The sequence below is a fragment of the Pararge aegeria genome, chromosome Z, assembly GCF_905163445.1.
Source record: "Pararge aegeria chromosome Z, ilParAegt1.1, whole genome shotgun sequence".
Taxonomy (NCBI): Eukaryota; Metazoa; Arthropoda; class Insecta; order Lepidoptera; family Nymphalidae; genus Pararge; species Pararge aegeria.
In genome coordinates this window covers 10,613,950-10,638,946 of record NC_053208.1, presented here as the reverse complement: position 1 = coordinate 10,638,946, position 24,997 = coordinate 10,613,950, and the positions used below count along the sequence as shown (strand labels likewise).

Below are 24,997 nucleotides of genomic sequence, written 5' to 3'. Positions count from 1 at the left end.
AACTATCGGCCGGCTGAATCGCTTAGAGGCACGTCCTTGTCGGTAAGGAGGTAACTACCCATTGCCGAGCCCTCCCACTAGACCAGACCATTTTTTCCGAGATTGAGAGTAAAAGTAAAGTCCCGTCAAAAGAATAAAAAAATAGGCCAATAATCACTAAAATGGTCCGACACACCACACAGATCTCCCCAAATGTATACTCTTTATGCACCTTCCGCTCCGATATCTATATCCTAGTGCAGTGGTTCTAAACCTATTTAGCCAGCGGGAAGCTTACTTATCGAAATATTATATTAAGATATTTATCGCGGCGCGGCCCCCGCGGCCTAACCTAAGCTAGTGATTAACGACTAAGACACCGGAAGGTATCTTTGCATCTTTCGAGTCCATGTAGGACTGCCGCGCATCGATAATACAGCCGTATTTATATAAAAATACCCACCAAGTCAATGTCATGAACATAAATATCTGGCAAATATGAATTTATTATTTATTATCAAAAGTTTAATTATTTACCCACTTTATAAATTTACTGTAACACTAGTTAACTTTGCAATCTCAACATTTCCTTGTTCGCAATCGAGTAGTCGTTTTAGAGTTGCAAAATACTTGCAACTGCAGAGTTAAATGGATCTTATTTCTATTGATTTAATTGCTCAAGCTCAAATTTGCCCGCAACTCTTCACAAGCATTTGTAAAATAAAAATCAGAAGGAAGGAATAAGAATCAGAAGATAAGGCTTATTCTACTTTGAAGGTACGAGTTGGATATGCGAAACGACTTTCCAATAGCGAGAATTGTATTATTTCTGAGAGACAGTACACTATTTGTGCATAGTCGCCCTTATGTATACAAATCAAATCGGTCTAAATACTGCTCGGTCTAATACGGCCGTACCGAGACGCTGCTGATGCGCCGCGTTTTTGCCTCGACTTTGCAGTGAGCGACATTCCTTAGTGAAGGCTTTGTGATATTAATATCTGCTTAGCGCATAACACATTCCAAGATATAACGTAAACATACAACGTAATGTGATAAACCCGCATTGCACTATATTAATTATACAATAATATTATGACTAATTCTTACGATAATTGTATTAAAAACAAATACATACCTAAGTCAAAACATTCTCAGGCAAATCGAAATTGAAGAGCCATAATAGTTGATTCCTTATCGTTTTTTTTTCAATAATTAGCAATAATCACTACATGTTGTTTTTTTTTTTATTTCCTTTATTTTATTTTATTTTATTTTCAACATTAACTTTGAACCCGATTCGGGAATTGACCTTTAGACCTGAAATATGTCTTCAAAACCAAAGTGAAAAGTAAATGTTTTATCTCTCTCGACCTTCGACTTCGGCTCGGGGAATTAACATATCTGATAAAATGGATCAACCTAATATTAAAATTCATGTTAATTTTCTAACGTGTTACGTATTTTGGATACAGCCTACGATAAGAAAGTACCTACCAGGAAAATAATATTTAGTTAAAAGAAATGGTTAAAATTTTACAAACTGACGCATTTTCATACCGTTTTCACCAATGACGATATTTTTTTTATAAACGAGAATCTATGCTTAATAGCCTATTCATGAGTTGTAATTATCCACTAATGACTGGTACCTACTATAACTTTAAAAGCTTATGGTGATTGCTCCGTAAGTCGGCCCTTTAAGGGAAGAGAGTTCTTATTCTAAACTTGCTGCTTGTCTTGCTTGGCAATTTCATTACAATGATTTTCTGAGATTTCTTGTTTAGCTATTAAAACCATTGCATTTTGTATGAAGAATAATTTTAAAAAAAATTTGAAAAATTTTCATTAGCTCTGCCCATATGCCCTTAACGCTGAATTTGTGTTTTCAAGGTGGGCCTTCCTGTTTTGCATGGCATTTTAAAACAGACTGATTTTCTTCGCAAATTTAATTATTTTAGCTTTCTATTTTAGCTAAAGTACGGAACTTTCGTGGGTTGAGATCTTCAAATTCTTGTATAAAATAAATCTGCAACTATTATAATCCTCTATTATTGGTTTAATTGATTTCAAAAAGTAAATGCATTATAAAATCAAACTGGTTAAATTATTAAAATTAGTTGGTTTCTTTTTATTTCGGTATTTGATCTTTGATTACCTCCTGATCTGCACGAATACCGCTTATATTAATAACTTACATTATTACTGTGAAATTAATTCTAAACCACAGCTTATCGTCACGTGATAAATCAAAATGATTCGTCTGTGTTTAGAATTTATTTAAACAACTGTTCAAGTATCGTACGAGAAAAGTCCCTGAAAGCACACGCCATGAGGGAATTTAATCCAGGTTAAGCACTATTATAGTGACATACATTACCAAATTAGTTTATACAAACTACTAAGAAATGTAAAAACTTCAAGCGATACTAGGTACAATCGCATTATTAACGTTCCGCCGTTCTTAGAACAAAATATTTAATGGAAATGAGGATGAGCAAATCTAACAAAAAGGACAGAATGGAAAAAGTAATAGATACAAAGTACCTAGGTAAATTGGCTATTAAGAACCACTAATGTTCAAACATTCATACATAAATAAAAATGTGAGAAATAGTTAAATAGGTACTTTCATTTAAAATTAGAATTAACAAAAACCATAATAGGTATTTGCTTCATTGAGGGGTTAACCAGTCCTTTATTTAAATTTCAACAGATTACTTTCTGTCTTCGAGATGTCTGTCTATTGTTGGACCCCTGTGATACGAATTCAAACTCCTTTAGCACATCGAAAAATATGACAACAGGTAGTTTTAATAATAGATGTGTGATAACGTTGTCAATAAGATTGAAACAGGCATACGAAATTGATTGTGAATTCTTACTTTTCGGTGAGATCTCAAAGTCACTGGTGCATAAAAATCTCGAAAAAGATTGAAATTAAAGTTACTGTTACTGGTCTGTAGTTTCCCATGTACGCGACTGACACCTATTAGTATCGATCAGTGGATAGGATGTTGCCACTATTTACGTCTTTAATAGATTGGCCATTTAGGCGCTGTATGTTGAAACGTGCATTCGAGGAACTAAATGTTAAAAACAATGTACCTACAAAATTTTAGTTTCAGAGAGGCGAAAATACTAGGGTATTTTCGCCTTTTCGCGTCCGACGCCCAACTCGCGTCCAAACGACGGTACACTGTTTTACAACAATGAAAAATAACAATACCGACACACCAATCTAAACAAGAGCGCTTCTATTGATGTTCGGACCTATGACAGGTACTAACACACAAACAAAAGATCTATGCGTGCAACCCAAATTTAATGAAAAATAAACTAATCTTGCGTGTGCAACCAACAAGTGCTGACGCGCGAATGTGTTGTAGAAAAAAATAGTGAGCAGCTGTACTTTTCACGATAAGTATTTAAGGTGTTTATGTGAAATTCAGAATACTTTGTTATATCCCTAGACCTTAATTGTGAACCACACTATAGGAATAACGATGTTTGTTCTTATAATTTTCTACTGACAGCTTTATATAAGGTGGACGCGAACTGGTACATAAACTTTATAAAAAAATCACTTTGCGTCCGCTGTGGACGCAGATTACTCTATGTCTCAGTCAGATGTTTAATTAAATACGATAACATGGGAAAAACAATATAAACTTCCTATCAATTTTAACAACATTAACATGCATAATATGACGGACGATTTGCGTCCATATAATTAGAAATATAAAAAAAGATAATGAATGTCAAAAATCAGACTTGTACGCACAGTTTTCCTACATTAGAAACCCTATAACATTTTGCGTCCATCTTTTTATCACACGAAAATAATAGAGTAAAATTTATATAATTTTATTTAAATATACTCTTTATAACCTACCTAACCTAAAAATATACAATTATTATACGAAAATTATTTTAAGTATTTGCCAATATTTGAATTTTGTTCCATTTTTAGTGTTCCTTACCCAAAGGGTAAAAACAGGAACCTAGTACTAAGACTTCGCTGTTCGTCACCAGGCTGTAGCTCATTAATCGTGATAGTAAGACAGTTGAAATTTTCATGGATGATGTATTTCTATTGCCGCTATAACAATAAATATTAAAAAATAATATAAAACACGGAACGCGCGAGTCCGATTCGCACTTGGCCAATTTTAAAGGCCTTGTACCGAAATGGTAAAATAGAATACTATAAAGCCATCGACATGATATTCGAAATAATAGTGAATCTATTAATGGAGTTAGTTGGAGGAGAAAAAAATATCCTGAAGTGCAATTTATGTTTACTTTTATGATATCAGCAATTATTAAATAAACGTTTTGACTAAAATCACAAGCTTCCCTTTTTATTTCCTATTTCCCTTCCTAATTATTTCTAAACAGGTGGACGCCAATTGGTCTACAGGCGGACGCAATCTGGATTTTGTGGACGCAAAATGGGAAAATCGCCTGTTTCAGCTATTTGTACCTGTGTAGAATAAAACATCAGATGCGTTGTCCAAAACTGTGCATTAAACTTGACAAGACTAGGGTCATTTCGCCTGTTTGCGTCCACTTAGTGGAGTTGTTAGGTTTGAACGTGAAAAAAAAAAATGTCCGTACGGTAGTTTTTAATCAAATATGGTTGTAATGTAGTCCCTATATAGTCTTGTCAAGTTTAATGCACAGTTTTGGACAACGCATCTGATGTTTTATTCTTACATAAATCTTACATCTTACATAAATTGCACTTCAGGATATATTTTTTTATTAATAGATTCACTATTATTTCGAATATCATGTCGATGGCTTTATACGATTCTATTTTACCATTTCGGTACAAAGCCTTTAAAATTGGCCAAGTGCGAATCGGACTCGCGTGTTCCGTGTTTTATTTTTTGATATTTATTGTTATAGCGGCAATAGAAATACATCATCCATGAAAATTTCAACTGTCTTACTATCACGATTAATGAGCTACAGCCTGGTGACAGACGAACAGCGAAGTCTAAGTACTGGGTTCCTGTTTTTACCCTTTGGGTAAGGAACCCTAAAAATGGAACAAAATTCGAATATTGGCAAATACATAAAATAATTTTCGTATAATAATTGTATATTTTTAGGTTAGGTAGGTTATAAAGAGTATATTTAAATAAAATTATATAAATTTTACTCTATCTTCTTCTTCTTCTTCTGTTCCTGGGCCTTTTCCGCACTTGGTTGGTCTGGGACCGTCCGTTGTACGTATGGCCACTGATGCGGCTCCCCGCTGGATCACTCCAGCCAGCCGAGCTCGCTCCAAAAGCTTAGCAGGCCGCCCAGGTCGCCGAGTGCTTCATGGAGTGTTGCTGAGGAGCCAAGGTGTGCTGCGCGTTGTTCTGCTACTCCGTTGCATTGAAGCATTACGTGTATCGGTGTTTCCTCCGTCTCCATGCATGCTCTGCAGAGAGGGCTGTCAGTTATACCTAAAATGGAAAGGTGTTTGTTTAGTGGGCAGTGCCCTGTTATCATACCTACAACTGTCCTTAGTTTAGGTCGATTCAGTTGCAGTAATTTTGTTGTTAGTCGTGGGTTGAGAACTGGTACGGCCTCCTTCGTGTGTTTGCACTCTTTTGTTTTAGACCATAGCACCGAGTGTGATGTTTGCGTCTGGTTGTGGAGCCATGTTTTGTATTCAGTGAAGGGTATGGGTATGATGGGTTCCGGTCCAGCTACCCTTAGTGATGCTGCCTGCCGCGCTAATTCGTCGGCTGCGTCGTTTCCTCTGTTTCCGTTGTGACCTCGTATCCATTTTAGGGTTACTCTGTTGGATTTTGATAGGGCTTGTAGGGCCTTGTGACAGTCAAGTATGAGTTTTGATGTTGTTGTGTGTTTGGTTAAGGCTTTTAGTACAGCTTGACTGTCACTGTTTATGTTGATGCTGAAGCCTTTTACTTTTCTGTTTAGCATGGCTATGACTGCTGTTGTTATGCCCACGCACTCCGCTTGGAAGACGTAGTTGTTCTTACCAAGCGGCTGGGCAATGTTTATGTTAAGCTCCGGGCAGTATATCCCTGCTCCAGTGCCTGAGTTTGTCTTTGATCCGTCGGTGTAGACCTCTATTGCGACGGTGTCAGCTTTGTCTGTTTTTCCTCCTTCAGCGGCTACTTTATAGTGCCTGTCTAGCACATAGTGTTTCCGCGTCTTGTCACATATCCAGTCTAGTTGTGGGCATTTATTAATTTCTTTTGATAGTATCCTTGTATGTCCTATGTTTGTATCCTTCCACAGCCCGTAAGCCCTCAGTCTAAGGGCTGCAAGTGTGGCTTCCTCTTTAATGTGTAGGTGTAGTGGTGGTATGCATAATATAGCTTCCAGCGCAGTTGTTGGTGGTGTGCTCATGCAGCCTGTGATAGCTAGGCACGCTTGACGTTGGAATTTTTGTAGTTCTAGCTGGGTTGTCGCAAGGAGTGTTCTCGGCCACCATATCAGTGAGGCGTAGTTTAGTGAGCTCCTGACGACTGCTAAGTACAACCATTTCATGATGTATGGTTTAAGCCCCCAGGTTTTTCTTGCCATGCGTTTGCATTGGCTGAGGATGATCGTTGATTTTTGGATTTTTGTATCTATGTGTCTTCCAGTTTAGTTTGGAGTCCATCGTTACTCCGAGGTACTTTACCTCGGTTGATAGTTTTAGGCTTGTTTTAAACAGTGTTGGTGTTTTTGGAAATTTTACTCTATTATTTTCGTGTGATAAAAAGATGGACGCAAAATGTTATAGGGTTTCTTATGTATGAAAACTGAACACAATGTTTTCCTTCACCGTTGAAGCTTGAATATTTTAATTGCTTAAAACGCACATAACATATTCAAGTTAGAGATGCGTGCTGGGATTCGAACTCGGGTCCCGTAAGTGAAGTCGAAGTCCTGCCTACTGGGATATCACTGCTTCAGTCCTGCCCACCGGGCTATTACCGCTTTGGCTGAATAGATACTAATAAAATTCGGCACTAAAGTATATTGGTCTTGAAATAATGCACTCCCAGAATACAGTTTGAAAATTCTACTTATATTTTAAGTGTCCAAGTAGATAAGCCTGTTGGTAAGTGCTTGTTTCACGCAGCGATGGTTGCTTTAGGTGAGTAGGGAGCCACCTTAATAGACAGTTGTGTCTTATTTTATATCTGGTCTACCTAAATTGGTATATTAGGAAATCATTTTGTTATGCAGAGTGATCTGAGATTTAAATGTTAGGCATTCATCATAACCAAGTACTTCTATTGATAAAACTGAAATATATTTCTTTGTATAAGAACACCCAGTTATTTTGCATAACAAAAATGCGACAGATAGGATGAGTAGATTCGATAACGCTTTGTTATACAATAACTTACAATAGATGTGACGCAAGGGTTTTAATGCTATTCTATATCATATACATCACTGTTACAATAGTAAATACACTGTTATAATAGTTTAATTTTCAGTGGAATATAGCTTAGTACAGAGGCAAAAAAAATATTTATTTTGCTTTTATAAGCGGAGATTTTTATAGGCTGAGGTTTGCAGTTATTATAAGTTGAGGCCATTCCGAGCAACTTTTTTAAGCATCAAAATGGTTTTAAATCTCGCTGAGATGTTGTGTGTCATCGCCTTAATACTACGTAAAATAAAGACCGCGTTTACTTAAGACTCGATAATTCAAAGTCGGGAGAAAAAGATTTGGCATTACTTGTGCGCTAGTTTTGTTTTATAAGGGCTCTAAAAAAGCAGGAGGACATACCGGAAAAAATTAGTTCGATCTGTCCCCTCGTCGGGAGCAGGGGGACAGACTGCACTTTGTATGCGACAAAGTCTGATTTTTGACATTCATTATCTTTTTTTATATTTCTAATAATATGGACGCAAATCGGCCATCATATTATGCATGTTAATGTTGTTAAAATTGATAGGAAGTTTATATTTTTTTTCCCATGTTATCGTATTTAATTAAACATCTTACTGAGAAATAGTTAGAGTAATCTGCGTCCACAGCGGACGCAAAGTGGTTTTTGTATAAATTTTATGTACCAGTTCGCGTCCACCTTATATAAAACTGTCAGTAGAAAAATATAAGCACAAACATCGTTATTCCTATAGTGTGGTTCACAATTAAGGTCTAGGGATAACAAAGTATTCTAAATTTCACATAAACACCTTAAATACTTACCGTGAAAAGTACAGCTGCTCACTATTTTTTTTACAACACATTCGCGCGTCAGCACTTGTTGGTTGCACACGCAAGATTAGTTTATTTTTCATTGAATTTGGGTTGCACGCACAGATATTTTGTTTGTGTGTGAGTACCTGTCATAGGTCCGATCATCAATAGAAGCGCTCTTGTTTAGATTGGTGTGTCGGTATTGTTGTTTTCACCGTTGTAAAACAGTGTACCGTCGTTTGGACACGAATTGGGCGTCGGACGCGAAAAGGCGAAAAGACCCTATATAGGGACTACATTACAACCATATTTGATTAAAAACTACCGCACGGACATTTTTATTTTTTCAAGTTCAAACCTAACAACTCCACTAAGTGGACGCAAACAGGCGAAATGACCCTACTCTCCGTATGACATTTGACAAATGTAGTTGTAGCGTTTCAAATGGGTATAAGATTTTCGCTGTCATTTTGACAGCGAAACGAAGAATTCACTTCATTAACTTCCCGTTTAAATAATAGCGAAATAGTGGATTCGTGACTGCTGGTGTAAAAAATTGTAAACGTAATTTTTTGCTACTTTTGATGACCCTTGTTTGGTTTGTTTACATTTATTATGTTCAGAACTTAGCTTTAGTACCTATAGTACAGTCCGATTGAAACTTAATGTCGTCGCGGAAGTTAGCTAAGCGCGGAAGTTAGCTGCGAGTGTGGCTTCGCACAAGTAGTCAACTTTACAGTCCCGCAGATGGAACGGTACCGAATACGGATTTCTGCGTATCGAAACGCACGAAGTTTGATAAGTCGTCGATTTTATTTACTCCCCACTGTAATACAGCAGATGGTGTTTGATGAGATGATGATGGTTGATGGTTACTGGTAAAACTAGTCTAAATCACTTCTTGCAAGTCCTCATCTACTGATTGCTTGTCGAAATGGGTTCAGCCATCCTGAATTGTAGTTCGGACCAACGGCCGCTAGCCCATGACAGAAAATATATAAACGTCAAATGTAACAAACGTAAAAACTAATAAACCTTTTAGTTTAAAAACTCGATTTTACAGTATGTGGGATCGAAAGACAGTAATAAAAAAATAGTATTACTCATAGAATCATAAAAGGTAAGAACGCGTCAACGTGTGAAACGAAACTGATTTTTGATTCATTTCCGGCAGTCCGTAGTTCGGTGCCGCCCGCAAGCAAGCGCAGAGCAGATTCCTTGAGCTCAATCCGTTGCAAACTGTGCGTGCGTGGCGTCCATAGAAGCACGGAAAATAAAAGTGAGGCAGTTTTATATTATTATGTGTACCTTTCAATTTTCAATATAATATGTGGTGAAGTGTGTACATAGTTGAAATGTTTTTCTCTAGTCTCCTCTGAGTAAGTTGACACATCATGCTTAAAGAACAATTCAAATGCTCTCGAATAGATAATGTATATAGAAGGTAGGGGAAGCTTACCTATATAAGTTAGGTATTCTTAACTGAAAAAAATTTAATAAGACACAAACTCAACCAACCTTAGATCTTGGTGGTCATCCTGTTCGAAAATTTGATCATGGTCCTCCTGTGAAAGGCTGAGTTCGCCAAATTGTTGCTCCATAGAATTAGACATTTTGCACTGATTTTGAACAATCCACTGACACAATCACCACTGTTAGTTTAGGAACCAAACACAGATTATCGATCGATTCGAGTTACTTAGTTGAAATAAAAATTTGATCGATGTCTATTACGATGGTGAACTGTGAAGGAGGTCGATGAGTCTGCGATCGGATGTGGACGGCGAGGTACAGCAGCCGGCGCGCACACGTGCTCAGTGTTAAAGGCGCGGTGTTTATTTTCGTATTACATAATAGTTCGAAAGCGAGCGGGGCGCACCGGTCGGTTCGGCACCAGAGTGCCGAGAGCGATCGCGATGTTCGCGCGGAGTTCGGCGCGGCGGCGTGGGAACGGAAAAGGGTCTGGCGCGAGGGCACGTGTGCGCCGTGCGTACGCGGTTCGCAAGCTAGCGAGGTTGCTACTCGACTGACTAATGTGACGCGACTGAGTCTGTGCCGCTCCGCTCCGGCCTCCGCGCGAACTACGAGCGTCGCACCGACCCGACTCGATTCTCCGTGCATCCATTTTGTGTATTTTGTTGGAGAATGCGGCGCTGGGCGTGGCAGAAAAACGAGGCCCGCGGGGAGCTCAAAGTTTCTAGTGAGGCGCCGGTATCGATTTAATTCTATCGGGAGTGGTTGATTAAGTACTTATGTTATTAATTAAACTAACTATTTATCTACTTTTCAGGTTTTGACTACACATGCACAGCTAGCATGTTCAGCGGACTTTCTTCCGCAAGGAGTTATTGCTTATCATGTTTAAAGTGCATGTGCCACTTAAGAGCCATATCGACCTTTTGAGTGCATTAACAAACTACAATTTTAATACTCAACATGTGGGGCACGATTCCAAACCAGTTTAAAAATGTGGAAAACTATGCACGATTGAGGTTATTTCTTTTCCATCAAAGTAAGCGCAAAGAAACGAAAAGTTCGCTCGCACGTAATGGGTAGATTTTAAATTTTTAACTGCTTAATTAAGATACCTATGTTAACTGGATGAAAATTTCTGCTAAAAACGGCGGAGATGACTTTTGAAAAATAATATCGGATCAGGGCAAGTTCTTTTGCTATCACATAAAGATAGTTAGTACTTATTTACTTGTACTTCGGTATTGATAGATAATAACTACTATCACAAAAAAAGAAACGGATAGACAACTAACTAAACTGCATTAAATTGATTACCTAACAGTTTATGGCAGTTCAGAAATAAAAAGATCGTATGTATTAATGAAAGTTTATTTTAATTAATAACATCACTACGAAAGTGTCTGGTTCTTCGCGCTAGTGCACTTTCCAAATTTTGTATGACGAAGGTAAAGTTAAGAAACGCAGACGGAGAGGAATATTTTAACCATTTTATACAACTCGTTAACTTTGCTATCTATACTTTCAGATTAATTACGGTCTGCATATATATATTATTTCGTTTAAAACTGTGAACTGTTTTATAATATTATTGCCGTTCGAGAGTAGCGGTAACGCCGTTTGACGAAGACTTGTGCAAGTGACTATGCAGAACGATGATAACATCAAAACTATACTACTCGTTAAAATGAAATCTAATGACGTTTGTTAATAATAAGATTTAGAAATAACGTTTTTTATCGACAATGGGCCAGATGTTACAGTCAACCACTAAAACGATAGAAGTTCGTGAAGTATATTCGTTAGTGGGTCCGTGTGGCGGCGCCCCGCACCAATGCCTTTTCCACAGCGCCCGTCCGGGGCCTACGGAGGGCGGTCGCCCGATACCCGCCTACTTCGTCCGGTACAGGCGTCACCCGCCTCGTGTCCCGCTTCACCTTAGAACTACAAACGTTCGGGGCGCAGCCGCCACGAAGGAGAAAACGCCCTTCAAATGGCCCACATCCAGAGTCCCATACTTAGCCCTCTCACTATGCGTCCCACGCATGAGTCATGACGCGAAAGACACTTGCACAAGGTTTCGTCAAACACAATTCACTTGAGCTCCACTCGAATCCCTTCGACGAACTGACGCTTTCAGCTGGTTAGGCCAAGGTCGAAACGATCCGTCGATAAGTCTTCAAATTTGAGAAGTTCTTGGCCCTGTGTTTTGTTTTGTATTTAAATAAAGTTAGCGCAAGGCGGTGGTGGCGGCCGCAGTGTACCGTTCGAGCGCAGCGAGCGAGAGCAACGGAGTGAGTGCGGAGTGCGGACTGCGGCCTGCGGTGCGGTGCGAGCGCGCGTGCTTGCACCGGCCGGTAGGTTGCGTCACGCGCCATTCATCGCAGTTCGCACCGCCATCCAGGGCGTCAACAGTGCGCGCCGCCTAGGGTTGGCTTCAATACATTATAGGTTGCAATAATTATTTTACTACAATAGAGCATTCTACCTAAGCATACATATTTTTTTATTTGTGTTATTACTCTTTACAGAGGTACTTTTATACTAGATTAGAATACTCAAATTTAAGGTAACATTATATATAGGTAAACCTAATTTTACATATCTAAATTTATTTTGCTTAATTTTTTTATAGACGTTTTTTTATTAATCGTTTGTTTGTGTTATTTAAGATAACTCTAGAAATTGAGTTTTTTTTGTTTTTTCACACCGATAAGAAATATATTATGTTTAACTACCGTCCTTGCGTCAAAAACTGCTTGAACTGGTAATGGAATGGCTTTTCCATATTTAACCCCATAATTATAAACATTATTTAATTATTATAAAAACTAAATTCTAGGTATTTTTTTTTCTTTTCATGTTGGATTGTCTACCATATTATTTCAGGAATTAAGTTTTTAGGTGTAAATAATGTTAAAAAATAAATAATATTTATTATAATAGTAATAATTAATAATACTAAGTAACTACATTTTTTTTTAATCTAATGTAATAAATTTCTGAAAGGTTAGTTATTTTGAGACTTCATGAATGTTGTTTTACATTTTTTGCGGTTATATTCGTATTACTTTACCTATAATAGTGTACCTACCTATTAAACCTAAGAATATTTTTTTTAAAGATTGAGATGGCAATAATACCGCGTGTCAAGAAAATCAGATGACTAGATTTTTCAGAATGCCAAATCTTTAAATCCGGCCTAGTTAAATATAATCCGATACGATCCAGAGCAATATAATGAAAACATAGAATTTGCACGAACGAATGTTTCCGGAACACAGAACGTTCTATGTAGAGTCCCAAAAAGTTTGAAAAATTACTGCAAAGTATAATTTCAACTTTTATTTCCAAATCTTGTTTTTGCTATATTTTTAATATAAAAATATGGCTTATTATATGTTATTTTTGAAGTTGTTCGATATTTTTGTTTGCATTTTTATTTTGTTGTAAAGAATAATTTTTTAAAGAAGAATTTTATTATTTTAGAGAAGAAACGCTAGGGGCTTATTTGCTATGCTCGAATAAGATTGAAACGGCTGATATTTTGAAGTCAGTGCGAGTGATTATTGAGGAATTGCTATTAGGTATGTGGTATTTGATGTCGTCTATTGTCCAATCTTTTATATCTAACGCCGGGTATAACTTATAACGTGCGTTTATAAAGAAGGTACAAAGTAAACAAGTTTTCTTAGTAACTTAATGAACTAGTTTATGTACCTATAAGTTACAAAAATTTATATAATCGCGGACTCAAAAGTATATGTACGTACGTAGTGCGTACATAAAGGTCATAAATGAATCTTTTAAAAATTGTTAGTGTGCAATAATTGTGGATTCTGTCTATCCTTTTGCCTCACAAAGAAAATTTAGAAGAGCAAAGTAGAGAGTGGTTTTTTCAAGCCATTAAAAAAGCATAATAATGTTTCGAGTTCTTAATCAAGATTAAATCTGCGAAATACATATTATATGTAACTAATAAGTTTTAAAAAGATGTTCATTTTAAGGTAATGAAATCTCGTGTACGTAACTAACACGTATCATATGTCACTATTAAATTAAAAAAACAGAATGAGCCAGGCTGTGGCCAACTTAAAAAGCGCCCAGATACTACCCAGATACTACTTCCCAAAAGTGTTGCCAACCCTAGGTCTACCCACACATTTCTTTAAACAATAATATTTATTTAACTACTTACCATCTTAAATGAGCACACATCTATACTATACTATATTATAGTATATACCTACCTAATGTTATAAAGAGGTAAAGAGGTTTTTTTTTTTTTTTTTAAAGTATATAGACAAGTGCTTGACTGCAATCACACCTGATGGTAAATGATGATGCAGCCTAAGATGAAGCGCGCTTGCCTAGAAGATGCCTATTCACTCTTGATTTGAAGGTACCCAGATTATAGGTATCAGGGAAGACGGAAGATGGGAGGGCATTCCAGGCCTTTGCGGTGCGGATCAGAAAGGAAGAAGCAAAACGCTTCGTACGTGTTGATGGTATTTCAACCACGTAACGGTGCAGATTCTTTCGGTGCCTCGCAGTTCGATGGTAGAAAGGAGATGGTTTGACCAAATCGAATAGCTCCTGAGCACACTCTCCGAAATGTATCTTGTAGAAAACAGCCAGACAAGCAACCTTGCGCCGGTGTTCAAGGCTTTGAAGTCTACTGACTACAAGGTCGTTGCCAATGAGTCTCCTAGCACGACGATCCACCGAATCCAAAGCATCGAGCTGGTACTTGGCAGAGCCATCCCATAAATGGCTGCAGTACTCCATGCACGACCGAACCTGAGCTTGGTACAGGGTTAGAAGCTGTTCTGGCGTGAAGTAGCGCTTAACTTTGTTGAGGATGCCAAGTTTTTTGCCAGCAGTTTTAGCTTTGGACTCGATGCATTGTCCAAAGCTTAGATTGGACGAAATGCTGATACCTAGGAGCTCAATACTATTCGTGATTGGCACAGATACATTTCGGAAAGTCGGAGTTAGGGGGAACGGACTCCGTTTGGCGGAAAACAAACACGCTTGAGTTTTGGAAGCATTAAACTGTACCAGATTAGTGTCACCCCAATCGGACACCTCGCTTAAGGCCAGATTAACGCGTTCCACCAAGGCCTCTCTGAGCACAAGAGTTTCGTCTCCACTAGCTCGTGGATTGGACATGTATCTAGCCGTCACAGTGCTGTCATCTGCATACCCAAAGATGCCGGGTTTTAACAGATCATTTATATGCAGCAGGAAGAGCGTAGCGGAAAGAACCGATCCCTGAGGGACACCAGCGTTGATGGCCATTAGGTCAGACGAGGACCCATCGACGACAACCCGAAAAAATCGTCCACTCAAGAAATCAGCGATCCAGTTGCAAAAACTAATGGGTAACCCGTAGGCTGGAAGCTTGTGCAGAAGACTTTCATGCCAGACACGATCAAAAGCTTTCGATACATCGAGTGAAACGGCGAGCGCTTCACCGTGCTTATCCATGGCTTCACCCCAGATGTGCGTGGCATACACTAAAAGATCCCCTGTTGACCGATTTCGTCGAAAACCGTACTGACGGTCTGACAGGAGTTCGTTGTTTTCTAGGTATGCCAGAAGTCTGTTATTAAGTACACGCTCCAGACTTTTACATAATAAAGAGGTGATAGCAATTGGTCTGTAGTTAGATGGGTCGGCACGGCTACCCTTTTTTGGAACAGGTTGCACGTTGGCAATCTTCCAAGCTTTCGGGACCTGAGTGGTTTTAAGGGAGAGGCGGTATAAACGTGTTAGAATAGGAGACAATTCGGGAGCACAGGTTTTAAGAACCACTGCTGGAATTCCGTCTGGACCACTGGCTTTATTCACATCCAGATTGCGGAGCACTTTTAAAACCTCACACTGTCGAATGCGTATCTCTGGCATGACAGAGTCACAAAAAGGTATGGTTGGTGGTGAGGCACTTCCTGAATCTAGCTGTGAATTAGCTGCAAACAGAGATCCTAAGAGGTTAGCTTTATCTGTTGCAGTAAAAGCCAGAGACCCGTCAGGTTTCAAAAGGGGTGGCAGCGAAGGACGGCAAAAATTCGTTTCGATGGACTTCGAAAGGGACCAAAAAGCTTTACTACCACGTGGATAAGAAGCTAATTTTGCCCCGATACGTATGGTGCGACTAAAACGAGCTCTTTTTAGTACCTTCTTGTAGGACTTGGCGGCTAAGTTAAAAGCTCTCTTCTTGGCGGTGATATCCGGAGCTTTTTTTGAACGGGCTTCAGCCCACGCTGCAAACGCTGTATCTTTATGTGCCTCGGCTTGGGCACACTCAGCGTTATACCACCGTGGAACCCTGCCATCGAGTGATACGTCAGCGAATGGAATAAAGTATTCCATGGCTTGCATTATGACCTCCGATAAAGCTTTTTCACTGCTCGACGGATCATTAGACGAGAAGCATACTTGCCGCCAAGGAAAAGATGCAAAAAAATGCCGCATCTCGTCCCAATCTGCTGACTTGTATCGCCACACCCGTCTGATTCCAGTAGAACCGGAGTCCAGGGGGTGATAGTTTGACACTGACCTAACCAAACAGTGATCAGAAGTGCCCAAGGGAGCTCTAACTGATACTGAAAAACGGTCTGGTTGTGGGGGTAACCTCTAAATCTACTAAACCGATTTTGAAAATTCTTTTAACAATAGAAAGCCACATTATTTGCGACCGTCATAGGCTATATTATATTTACTCGAAACACAAAAAGTAAGCATGTCGGTCAACGAAAACGTTTCTATCTTACGAATTCTGCTTTAACGATGATGACTGAGTTCCAGACCATAGACCATACCTATGTCTAACTTTTATACTCAAGTCTTTTATACAAAGAAAAAGTCTGTCCATAAATTCTAGAAACTTGTTGATTTGTTAAGAAAAATACGGAATTACTTGTAATGAAAACTTATTATAATCGCAGCCAGCGATAATATGTAAATACAAATTGACTGGCATTATATAGACGAAATTGCTATTGTATGGCTGTGATATAATTAACAAACTCTCTGAAGATATAAAAGTATGATATGTACCTAAATAAAAAAAAAAACTGACTTCCTGCTTGCCCAATGTTTTTACAAGATTAATAAATTTTAGAAAAAATGTAAGATCTGAATTTTAAATTCATTATTTTAATTCACGTACATCATTTTAATGAAATAATTAGTAATAAATAATATCCAGTAATTTCAATTAATAATCAAAAATTGTAATAAATATTATTATAAAATATTTGCACGCCATATTCCTATGGCAAAATGTGAGCATTTTAAAACGAACAAACATTAAAACTACCACGTTTAGCAAATAAAGATGATTTGATTTGATTGAGAATAGAATTCAAGTTTTTCATCGTGTTTATAATGTAATGGGGTCATATTGTCAACAATTATAAATCTTATCTTTAAACGAGTAATTCTTATATCGAATATCGGAATCGGTTCCAACGATTTTCATGAAATATTTTATACAAGGGGTTTCAGGGGCGATAAAACGGTCTAGCTAGGATTCATTTTTCGAAAACGTCATTGTATTCGTGTTTTCCGGTAATAACCGATTTGGTGTCACGGGTCAGCTAGTTCTTATTAAAACAAGTGAATATAAATGGTCTCTAGTGTCCTAAAAGGCTTGTCTCTTTTACAGCATAAAAATTATACGAATGGTTAAGGAGATACACAGGTATGGAACCGTGACCGTGTCGTAATCTATCGAGTGATTTTTATCAAGACTGTTTTTTTCATACACAACAATATATTTAGAAACTATATAGAGATGGCTAATCACGGGTTTGAACTCCTAAAAGATATATTTTTTATAACATTTCATATTTTATAGTATATGCGACTTCGTCTGCGTTTGATTTTGTTTTTGGATGTGGCATTAAATTTAGTAGTACTACTAAAAAAATTGTATGTACCGCTAAGCCTTAAATTAGGGGTTTGCTGCTATCCGCTGAGGAGTTCTGTCCTCTATGTCCAACCACAGGTTGGGCAAAATTAAACACATATTATTAACTCTATAGTCCAAAAATAATTATTTAAATCGGTTATAATTTGTCGGAGTTATGGTGTTAAATCGTCAAACACTTTCATCCCCTTTTCCAAAGGAACCAAGCTTTATGTCGGGATAAAAAGTATCCTATATTACTTCTAACACTTCCAAGAATATGTGTACAAAGTTTCGTGTTGATCGGTTTTGTAGTTTTTGCGTGAAAGCGTTGCAAACAAACTTACATTGACATTTATAATATTAGTAGGGATAGGGATAGGGATAGTAAGTGTTGAACACTTAAAATAAACATTATTTATTCAACCATAATCATTTAATTTCCTTATTTGAAACCCGGTAATATAGCCAAATTGGGATGTAAAAACATATACAAATGCATTAAAATAAACCTCCTTTTGGCAGTCAGGAAATAAATCAAAGCTACTAAGTACCTATTAGCCGAACCACAGCCGGTAAATTTTTTTTTGACAAAAAATAACTACTCTGTCAAAAAACTAAAACAGCAAGAATTACATTTTATTTTCAAATTTTTTTAAATCGGTGCCAAGTAAAATGTAGGAAATTACTACGTACTTTCTTTGCTACTATGTAAAATGTAACGGTATACAAAGTATATTATCTATACTGAGTAAATTTTATTTTTTATTCGGCACAGACTTTAATTAGTAAAAAATCTTTATTTCTTGCTCCTTCAACAAAGTCGGCTATTGGGTTTCTCAATACTTATTTTTGTGTGGTTCCGGTGGCCATCCGTGGTCTTCACCAGTTTAACTTAACTAAGTGGTACTCTCTTATTTAACACGCAAACAAAATTCTGCTCGTTATTCACAACAAACGCATTCGCTGTTATTTAGATTGGAAAATTCCTCAGGAGTGGAGCGTGAATGAGTATTAAATGTCAAACAGATGGTTGAGAAAACCTATGAATAAAACACGCCTGTTATGTGTTTTATTGAATACAGCAAGGCGTTCGACTGGGTTACCTGAAACTCGTCGTCGAGTCGTTGGGAGAAAACTTGGTGTGGCCATCTTATTGGGGTGGTGAACCTCTGTGTAAAAGCCCAGGAGTGGTCAGAATCGGCGAAAGGATTTTTCATCGTATCATATAAAGGGCGTGTACGTCATGGCTATATTCTTTCGTCTATCTTAATTAATGCGTATCGCGAAAACATTATGAGGCATTTGAAAGCAAACCCTCGCTATGTTGATGAAACAACAGACTTTGGCCGTAGATAAAGCGGAAATGGTTCATGATTAAAAAAATGCAACAGATCAGCATTGATTTGGGTCTACTAATAAACTAGACTAAAATTATGGTGATACGAAGATAAAACAGGTTAAAGAACTCACTGGCGCACTTAGGCAGTAGGCTATATTCGAAGAATACTTTCATCTAGGTTCCAGTATCACATATAACGATTCTTGCGAAAGGAGAATTGAAATGGCAAAGGAGAATCATACTAATCAATTTAGTTCTCTATTAGCGTATATTGTGGATGTGGTAGCATTCCGCTAACATCCCGTCAATATTCTTAGATCTTGATTGAAATTTGACCGACGCCAGTTGGATCTTGCGCCAACATGTGGATCAAAAATCCAATATCTACACGTAAATGACACCAATAACCGTTCTACAAGCAGGCTACACGTATTGACCCAAAAAAACAATCTCCACAAGTTCCATAATCCCATAACACACATGGCCTTCATGAAAAAGTGCCAAAAGAAGGATCCAACAAACTCACTTTCTCATGATAATTCACATGTAAGATAGAAATCATGCAAAGCATGGACCGACTTCTAGTGGGTACAACTTCGGCTTTCTTTTTGGGGGGGACCGAGTTCTATCATCTACACGTACCTACCTCTTAACCTCTCGGAGTTATGTGCGTCTTAAGCAATAAAATACAACATGCTTGGTTTTGCTAGAAGGAAATGATAGCGACGAAACCGGCATGCCTCAGATTCTTCATAATATTTTAAGAAGCGTGGTACCAATCCCGCATTTGGCCAGCGACTACGGTCTAAACCCTTCTCATTCTGTGTGGAGACCCGTGCCCTGTAGTGTGCAGGATGATGAACCGCACTCTCTCATGATAAATCTCATGTTAGGGTAGAAATAATTCAAAGTTGGAATAACTAATTTTACCTCTTCGAACATATTCACGAACAGTTATAACGCGCTAGGATAATGAAATTTTATCATTTTTTACCGCCTGCATGCGAAGCTTTATGAAACATTCCAACGAATTTTAAAAGCAAACGGAGGGTGGATTGAGGCTGTCGGTATTATTCGGTATTTGGTCGATGCAAAAATAGCTTTACAAATTATCTATGTGTATGTATCTGAAGGGTTTGTTTTTTGTTTCAATGTTTTTTTTAGAATGCGCATTGCTTTGATTTGTAAAACCTTCCTCGCATTTGTCGAGTAAGTCCAATCCTTAAGTCACTATATAGACTATCTTTCATCGCGCTAAGGCTCTTCAGAGCCGAGCAAAAAGTCAGTTTTAGAGAACGCTAAGCGACAACGCCGTAAACCGCGGGCGCGGCGGGCGATGCAGCGCGGTGTGTGCATGAATATTATGTAAAATAACGGATAAAAGTTTGATGTGACACTAAAATACCTTTCAGAAAAAAAATTGTACTTGTGTTTGTCACTAACTAGAGTTTCTTTGGTGTTAAAAGTGTGTGCGTTATTTGTATAGTATATATAAAAACAAACCAACTCCTAAACGGGTGGACCAATTTGGATAACATTGTGTGTATATATTTCACTAGATTCCTGGATGATTTGAAAACAGGACAAACCTATGTCTGTCGGGATGACTGTCGGGTCCAAGCTATTTTTTGCAATTCTCCACACTGAAAAATCAATTATTTCGGACATTTTTAGGTAAACAGACAGCACTGATAAATACATGGTTAAGTTCCAGAGGTATCATTATAACTTAATTAACATTATCATTAACGACTTAATACGGTGGCCCAGTGCGGATTAGTGGACTTCTCACGTCTCCGAGTAAATCATGGAAAACTCGGAATGCAAGTTTCCTTTGCAGGATATTAAATTGCTTAAAACGCACACAACTCCGCAAGGGAAGCTGAGATCTTTATCACTAGGCTATAATCGCTCCACAAATAAAGTTCAAGCAGACCCCCTAAGGCAGAGTGCGTTAATTTGAATCTAAAAGAGGAATCCGATTGGGGTGATGCGTAGTCAAGTTTAAGGCTATCAAAACACAAACCTGTTTATTCGCCGCAAAAATGGACCCCTTTATCTGTGGTTCCCACTTTTTAAAGTATTCGTAACCGTTGGCGAATAATTATGTGCTTTCTTGAATGGATATCTAAATCAGTACAAATTGTCGCAGGAAAAGTTCAGTGCTGAGCGATGTTGTCTCATAAGTGGGCGCGTCCGGGTTCGATTTGGAAATGTATGCTTTCAGATTTTACTCTGGTCTGGTCTTGTCTACTTACCATCCTACTGGCAAATACGAATTCAGCGTTTCGGCAAGATGCCTGGTGCCCGAGGTGTTAAACCCACAGGGTAATGGTTTTTATATAACTAATACTTCTAACAGGTTAGCCTGTTACCATCTCAGACAGCATCATCACTTACGATCCAGCGAAATTGCATCAAGTGTCAAGTTGAAGTGGAATAAAAAAAACAGTACCTACTACCGATACTAAATCCAATACGATAATTTCAAAATTCGGTAACCTCTACTGGCTAAGCAATGTGATGTAACTGGCTCTTGCCCATCATCTATGACGAATCTCCAACACAAGCAACAAAGCTAGATTCAAAACGGCGACAAAATGTTTACAAATTCCGAATTTAAGTCGAGTTACAACTACACTTTTGAAAAGTCACCTTGGTCTGTTTGTTGTGATTCTAGCACTGGTTCGGAGCACAGATTCTACCGAGCAGAAGCTGGACAAAAACTCAGCAATAGCTCTTTTCCAACATCGACTAAATACAAGTTTATATTTAAGCATAAGTTTTGCTATCTTGTAAGAGATGACAGCTGAGCCCGCAAGCAATTTTGTCATTAACATATTCATCAAATTGATTTTGGACCCTTGGCACTACCGGCTTGCTGCTCCACTGGTAAAAAAAAAAAAAATTTAATCGTTATTTTTTTGAATACCCAGAAATCTTCCCAGCTGTAACTTATACCTGGTCGTTAAGTTGTTAAGAACTTCATATTATTATCTCCGTTTAATCCTAACCGAATTCAGATGCAAAATCGGTTAAAAATATCGCCCGCGGGGCAGGTCCTTTTCACCCTGTAGGGTAGGTAAGGTCAATTGAAAATAATAACGAACACCCATAGTAAGTACCCAAAATACAGGTTTGTCATTCTGATCTTTATCGATCACAGTTGAGCAAAACATCTAAACCCTTTAGATACATCATGGGAATGACAAATACAAATGAGAACATTCCCGTTGAAACCAGAATGGGCATTATAAATTCATTCTCAATACTTGTCAACGGGTTCTCATTGCCAGCGGATGCTATATTCTAACGTTCTTTAGATACAGACCGCTTGACTACCTTCTAACTAGCACACAGGACAAGACCTGTTTTTGCGCGGCTGAGAAGTTACCACGATTCGTACTGGTTTGACTGTTTATACGAAAGCGTTAGTGATTTTGATGACGGCCAATTCATCGAGCGATATATGCGACTATTCTTAGTTAGTGATAAACTTAATGAACAATAATAGAAATTTATCTAAAAAAACGGCACCAAAAGGAGAATGGGACTTTAACACTAAAAAAGACACGCAGTGTAAGGTTCGCTTAGTGAAGATTCCGTTCCTTGAATAGGAACGTATTTCATCTAGTAATTTAGATAAATTATTCAACCTTGTTAGATAAAAGAAACATTTGTTACAGACAGCGTGGACGTAGCCGCAGGCAATCTCTACTAATATTGTGTTCTCGGGAACCATCAGTCCTATTTGGAAGATTATTTTGGTTAGACAGTCGGTTTATTGATGGAGCTATGACTATAGTTAAAGAGGGTGAAAGCGTTGCGCATATCGGCTCTTAGAATTGTCTGCACCACCGTAACGAATGTGACACATCGACGCTCCTCTCGACAACTTTGTCCATACTTAATGAGGTTTAGAGAACTACATAGATTATTAATAGATTAATAATCAATTTAGTTCTCCTATGTTATTCTTGACCATAATAATGAATAAATTTGTGACCGCTTGACACGGTTTAGTAAAACATTCCCGATAAAAAAATAACCTCTAACGAAAAGTTTCAAGTACAAGTTTTTCTTAGGGACCACAAGGAATATTGTGCATGTTTTTTAGCGATAGCGATATTTTGTCTAAGTGCAGGTAAAAAAAGGAATCGTACTTTAATAACAATATATAAACTTTAATTCAAAACGAACTCTGCGGCACCCAGAATTCATCAAAAATTGCAAAAAAAAAAGACAATTGCCACGTTTTGTACTAAAATCGAATCTTAAGACATCCTTTGTACACTATGCAAGGCCTATTGCATGCATATTTAGTTCTTCTCATTGAACATACTTTAATAAAGGCAGAGGTTCTCGAATCGCTTTATGTTTGTAAACACATTTTTCCGCGCCCGTTTATGGTCAATTTGCGTGAAATTTAATTTATTCCGTAGGGGATGAACCTGAATGGGTTACATTGGAATTTCGTTAATTTTGACAAGACCACTTTTAGGTACGCAGTAATAAAATAGTTGTGTCTTTCATGAACAAATTGTGGTATAGGTAGTTAGTTGGCATTAGCAGGGGTTTGAAGTTTCAAGGAAATAAGTACTACTACGTCGTTCCCGTTGGGATTTAATTGCGATTTCCCGGAAATTATTGGAAACTTTTCCATGCGATTTAATGAAAACAACTATAAGCTGATAAAAAGATAAAACTAAAAGCTTGTTAGTGTTTCTGAAGCAATTACGCACATATAGTGAGTATAGGTAAATATATAAAGGTTGATGCTGATATAGTTAGTGGTACTCTTAATTAATCTTTACTTTTTGAATTATTTATTTCGAATTATAGCTCTATAGCTCTTTAATACTTTGCCTGACGGAGAGTAGCATATGCTACTTTCTGTCCCAGGGAAGCAAACGGTTCCCACGGGATTTGTCAAAAAACCGTAATAAATAATGATCTAATATTAAGCACCTTACATTTCATACAACTAAATTATGCCTAAATGTTTGTTAATCTCGTTTAACTGACTGAACCTAAGTCTTACCAAATTGTATTTCTAAATTTATCGACCTAAGTATATCTAGTCTGTATAAATATAATCATTTCTTCACCAAATTAAAGCTAAAATATTACGGAGTAAAACATAGACTATAATTTATTTTCAAAACATTGAAGATCCTTAAGGAAATTGTAATAAACTTACGTAAAGTAACAAAATTTTGCATTTATAAAGTAATACGTAAAAATTATGTATTACATTATTTACTTTAAGTAAGTACTTTACTCACTATTTTTACCTACAAAAAAGCCTGCAAGGATATATTCCCATATATCCTACTATTTTGAGCTCCATTAAGAACAAACGTGTGCTACATTGGTTGCCTTATATTAAATTTTATTTTATCATCAAGGGTGTTTATTATAGCAGTAAAATACTTTCTATTCATTACAATTAAATTTAAAAGAAGACTATACACTTTAAACAAAACAGTTCTTTTGAGAGACCCACGTATTGAAAAAGTTATTTTTAAAACTCCATCTGATTGTTCTTTTACAAGAATACACAATAGCTAATATTATATATTACCGATATTAAAATTCGTATGCCTATTTAGTATAAACAATCAGAATCTTCTTCAGCATCAGCTAACCCGTCTTCGATGTTTTCTAGTACACCTTAATCAAAGTTTTCTAACTATATATGAACATTGATCTTATACTCATATACAAAGCTGAAGAGTTCGTTTATTTACTAGAACGCGATGATCTCAGGAACTACTGGTCCGATATGAAATAATTATTTTAGTGTTGGACAGCCCAATTATCTGGTAAGGCTATAAGGCTATAGGTAATCATGCTAAGAACAATAGTTTCAAAATAAGGGGTTTTTTTTCTTTTTGAGAGCTTCCGCTGCGTGCTCTGCGTAAACGGTTTTCGATAAAATCATACCTACATGATCTAAAAAAGAGTCCGCGACAGCATATTTCGAAGATTACGAAGTCGCGAGGGACCACTTCTATGTAATTGATATAATAGACTAATTGTTGCCTGATATCTCGTCGGCAAATATTACTTAATTGTAATTCTCCTAAGGTTGCTGTAAAAAAAAAATCCA

At 37.4% G+C, this 24,997-nt stretch overlaps 1 protein-coding gene across 4 annotated transcripts in view; it reads right to left on the bottom strand.

Annotated features, from left to right (window-relative positions):
* LOC120636467 (insulin-like growth factor 2 mRNA-binding protein 1) overlaps positions 1-24,997 on the bottom strand; it is a 77,761-nt gene that overhangs the window by 20,449 nt on the left and 32,315 nt on the right. For 2 of the 4 annotated variants that reach the window (XM_039907955.1, XM_039907959.1), the window contains exon 1: positions 9,674-10,178. The exons of the other annotated variants lie outside the window; for them this stretch is intronic. In XM_039907955.1, the coding sequence (XP_039763889.1) occupies positions 9,674-9,768 (95 nt within the window). In that variant the 5' untranslated portion in view covers positions 9,769-10,178. Of the gene's footprint in view, positions 1-9,673; positions 10,179-24,997 lie in introns of those variants that run through there. 4 annotated transcript variants of the gene reach the window in all.